This window comes from Perca flavescens, chromosome 19 (genome assembly GCF_004354835.1).
Source record: "Perca flavescens isolate YP-PL-M2 chromosome 19, PFLA_1.0, whole genome shotgun sequence".
NCBI classification, from domain to species: Eukaryota; Metazoa; Chordata; class Actinopteri; order Perciformes; family Percidae; genus Perca; species Perca flavescens.
The window spans coordinates 1608856-1613855 of record NC_041349.1 but is presented as its reverse complement, the minus strand read 5'-3'; the positions used below and the strand labels follow the sequence as shown (position 1 = coordinate 1613855).

Below are 5000 nucleotides of genomic sequence, written 5' to 3'. Positions count from 1 at the left end.
CATGCTCAGTAGCTAGGTAAGGACTACATGCTCAGTAGCTAGGTAAGGACTACATGCTCAGTAGCTAGGTAAGGACTACATGCTCAGTAGCTAGGTAAGACTACATGCTCAGTAGCTAGGTAAGACTACATGCTCAGTAGCTAGGTAAGACTACATGCTCAGTAGCTAGGTAAGACTACATGCTCAGTAGCTAGGTAAGACTACATGCTCAGTAGCTAGGTAAGGACTACATGCTCAGTAGCTAGGTAAGACTACATGCTCAGTAGCTAGGTAAGACTACATGCTCAGTAGCTAGGTAAGGACTACATGCTCAGTAGCCAGGTAAGGACTACATGCTCAGTAGTAGGTAAGACTACATGCTCAGTAAGGTAAGACCACATGCTCAGTAGCTAGGTAAGGACTACATGCTCAGTAGCTAGGTAAGACTACATGCTCAGTAGCTAGGTAAGACTACATGCTCAGTAGCTAGGTAAGGACTACATGCTCAGTAGCCAGGTAAGGACCACATGCTCAGTAGCTAGGTAAGACTACATGCTCAGTAGCTAGGTAAGCTCAGTAGCTAGGTAAGACTACATGCTCAGTAGCTAGGTAAGACTACATGCTCAGTAGCTAGGTAAGACTACATGCTCAGTAGCTAGGTAAGACTACATGCTCAGTAGCTAGGTAAGGACTACATGCTCAGTAGCTAGGTAAGGACTACATGCTCAGTAGCTAGGTAAGACTACATGCTCAGTAGCTAGGTAAGGACTACATGCTCAGTAGCTAGGTAAGACTACATGCTCAGTAGCTAGGTAAGACTACATGCTCAGTAGCTAGGTAAGACTACATGAGCTAGCTAGCTGTTTCTCCAACTTCAGTCAGTACAAGGCAGGATTAGCCGGGAGACTTCTTCTAAAAGAGGAATACCTACAGAACAGGGACATGGAAGTAGTTCTTTTGTAGATTATGGTGAACTAGTGTGTGTTGTAGCAGTGTTTTGCTGTTGAGAACGAGCTAGCATGCTAGCGCTAGCATGCTAACGGTTAGCCCCCTAGGCCCCTCGTTTCGGCTAGTGACGTAGAAAGCCGTGCAGATTTTGACCAGCTCACCAGGAGACTGAAGAAAGGACACATTCAGAAACCCGATCTCACTCAGAACACCATGGATGGGTTTTTTCAAAGTTTGTATGAAGCACCGGAGACACAAAATAACTCCCCAAATCCCAGAAAAAGGGATTTTTTTTCTCAATATGAGACCTTTGAAGTAAACCAATCCAACAGTCCAAACTAAACTAAAGTAAAACAGGAACTGTGATGACCTGTCTGTCTCCGTCTCACCTGTACTTCATGTTGCTATGGCGACCGAGCGCCTCCTTCATGTGGGCGTGGCCTAACAGAGTGAGTCTGTTCTCCGGCTCCGCCTTCACCTTTACCTGACAGGAGGGGGCGCTGGTGTTCATTGCTGCCCGACGCTCCTTCAGCTGGTGCTCACTGCTGCCCCCGCCAACGCCACCGCCGCCGCCAACGTTACACGCTATGGACACCTGCATCCTGGTCGCTACGGTAACAAGGCCACTATCTATTTATATATATACAAAACAGGGCCACGCGGTATCTGCAGACGCAGAAATCCACAGAATTTCCTCAGTTTTTGCGCAGAATTTTCCTCAGGTTATCCATAGATTATTTTGTGCAGTTTTTTTTGCAGATTTGTGTGCAAAATTTCCTCAGTTTTTGTGGAGAAATTCCTAAGATTTTGTGCAGAATATCTTCAGATTTTATGCAGACTTTCCTCAGTATTTGTGCAGAAATTCCTCAATTTTTGTGCAAAATTTCCTCAGTTTTTGTGCAGAATTTCTTCCGTTTTTGCGCAGAATTTCCTCAGTTTTTGTGCAGAATTTCTTCAGTTTTTGTGCAGAATTTCCTAAATTTTTGTGCAGAATTTCTTCAGTTTTTGTGCAGAATTTTCCTCAGGTTATCCGTAGATTATTTGGGGGGAATTTTGTGCAGTTTTTTAGCAGAATTTCCACAGATTTTGTGCAGAGTTTCCCCACAGACATGAAATACAACATGTGAATGTTAACACAGCTCTACCCCCGGCAGGCAGAACAACAGTCCACTAACGTCCACTGACAACTGTCAAGTACCGCCACTGCCACCAAGGTCGCGGTCACTATGGCGACGATGGAGAGAAGTCATGAGCGGGACACACACACACACAACTTTCTGTTAGTCTCTGCTGTCATCCCGTCGTCGGTCGACACACAGCTGAAGGACGAGGGAGACGAGGTGAAGGTGATGAAGGGCGACCGTCTGTCCACAGGCAGAGAAAACAAAATCACCGGACAGACAGAGGGAACGAGACAGGGGAACGAATATATGAAGCTGCTAAATTAAAGCAAGCAAGCGTCCGTCCTCTGGACTCTACAGAGAGAGAGACAGAGAGAGAAAGGGAGGGAGAGAAAGGGAGGGAGAGACCCTCCCCCTCCTGTCTCGGTCGGCTGCACACTGAGCAAGCATTTGACAGACAGAGAGAGAGAGGGAGAGAGAGAAAGAGACAGTGAGAGAGAGTGAGAGAGACAGGGAGCGGGAGAGGAAGAGGAAGAGGAAGAGAGAGAGAGAGAGCTAAAGACAGAGAGAGCAAGAGAGACAGTGAGAGGGAGAGGAAGAGGAAGAGGAAGAGGAAGAGGAAGAGAGAGAGAGAGAGAGAGAGAGACAGAGACAGGAAGAGAGGGAGAGAGAGAGGGAGAGAGAGCTCTGTCACGGTGCCGAAATACATTCTAATATTATAATGCTAGAGATTTAAAGGGTAAATTTTAACAATCACCACTCTGGTTTGGTTGAAATGAACCCTTAATTCACCCATTTACATGTGGAGATATGCTGGCTCTATAGATGCTAAAAGTCCTGATTATTTACATGGAGTCTGGTGGAGATATGCTGGCTCTATACACGCTAAAAGTCCTGATTATTTACATGGAGTCTGGTGGAGATATGCTGGCTCTATACACGCTAAAAGTCCTGATTATTTACATGGAGTCTGGTGGAGATATGCTGGCTCTATACACACTAAAAGTCCTGATTATTTACATGGAGTCTGGTGGAGATATGCTGGCTCTATACACGCTAAAAGTCCTAATTATTTACATGGAGTCTGGTGGAGTTTGGTGATGGTGTTCTATACACGCTAAAATTAGCCTACTGTTTGTGTTTTATTGTTTATATATGTCACCAACGTTGGGAAAGTTGGGAGTCCACATTCTGCTTCAGTTGGTGCTAGGGACTGGGGAAGGAGGCCTATCAGCGTTGTCTGGACCTGGAGCTGGTCCTCGCAGGGCGACACTGGAAGGACATCAAGAACCAGGTCAACAACCAGATCCAGAGCAAAAAATAAACAGCAGTACCATACCCAGATGGACCAGGACTACATTTAGAATCAGAAGAAACAGCAGTACCATACCCAGATGGACCTTCAGGACCGGGACAACATCCAGAATCAGAAGAAACAGCAGTACCACACCCAGATGGACCTTCAGGACCAGGACAACATTCAGAATCAGTAGAAACAGCAGTACCATACCCAGATGGACCTTCAGGACCGGGACAACATCCAGAATCAGAAGAAACAGCAGTACCACACCCAGATGGACCTTCAGGACCAGGACAACATTCAGAATCAGTAGAAACAGCAGTACCATACCCAGATGGACCTTCAGGACCAGGACAACATTCAGAATCAGTAGAAACAGCAGTACCATACCCAGATGGACCTCTAGAACCAGGACAACATTCAGAATCAGAAGAAACAGCAGTACCATACCCAGATGGACCTCTAGAACCAGGACAACTCAGAATCAGAAGAAACAGCAGTATCATACCCAGATGGACTTCTTGAACCAGGACAACATTCAGAATCAGAAGAGACAGCAGTACCATACCCAGATGGACCTTCAAGACCAGGACAACATTCAGAATCAAAAGAAACAGCAGTACCATACCCAGATGGACCTACAGGACCAGGACAACATCCAGAATCAGAAGAAACAGCAGTACCATACCCAGATGGACCTACAGGACCAGGACAACATCCAGAATCAGAAGAAACAGCAGTACCATACCCAGATGGACCTACAGGACCAGGACAACATCCAGAATCAGAAGAAACAGCAGTACCATACCCAGATGGACCTACAGGACCAGGACAACATCCAGAATCAGAAGAAACAGCAGTACCATACCCAGATGGACCTTCAGGACCAGGACAACATTCAGAATCAGACAAAACAGCAGTACCATACCCAGATGGACCTACAGGACCAGGACAACATTCAGAATCAGAACAAACAGCAGTACCATACCCAGACTGTGACTCATCAGCTTCAGCAGCCAATAAGAATCAGCCGAGCTGGGACTCGGGGCTGTGGAGAGTGAGGGGGGGGGGTCTGTGCCTTGCTCGAGTGCACATCAGCAACCCCCGGGACCTGAACTGGCATCTCTCCAGATACCGGTCCGCTCTCTCTGTTCTACACGGAGACCTGAACCAACGCTGAGATGGGAATACTAAAAGAATGAACTCTAAACAGAATAACATACGGAGACATGCAGCTCCCTGAGTCTTGTGTAGTGGAGACAGGATGTCAGAGCCCTCTGGTGGTCAGTCACTGTCATTACCACCTGGTCACAGCCTGCAGAGAACAACCAATCAGATCTGATCCTAAACAGCAAGACTACAGCCAAAATACAGACCAGACTACGGACCAAATACAGACCAGACTACAGCCAAAATACAGACCAGACTACGGACCAAATACAGACCAGACTACAGACAAAATACAGACCAGACTACGGACCAAATACAGACCAGACTACGGACCAAATACAGACCAGACTACAGACCAAATACAGACCAGACTAAAGCCAAAATACAGACCAGACTACAGCCAAAATACAGACCAGACTACAGACCAAATACAGACCAGACTACAGACCAAATACAGACCAGATTACGGACCAAATACAGAC

The 5000-nt window shown here is 46.6% G+C and overlaps 2 protein-coding genes across 2 annotated transcripts in view; both read right to left on the bottom strand.

The window, feature by feature from the left end:
* Nucleotides 1-1386, bottom strand: part of LOC114574084 (voltage-gated potassium channel subunit beta-3-like) — a 19149-nt gene extending 17763 nt beyond the window's left edge. The window contains exon 1 of the mRNA XM_028606398.1: nucleotides 1317-1386. Coding sequence (XP_028462199.1) covers nucleotides 1317-1357 — 41 coding nt within the window. The 5' untranslated portion in view covers nucleotides 1358-1386. The remainder of the gene's footprint in view (nucleotides 1-1316) is intronic.
* The window catches only part of LOC114546103 (zinc finger protein 721-like), a 1066380-nt gene that overhangs the window by 461821 nt on the left and 599559 nt on the right, over nucleotides 1-5000 (bottom strand). The gene's annotated exons all lie outside the window — the stretch shown is intronic.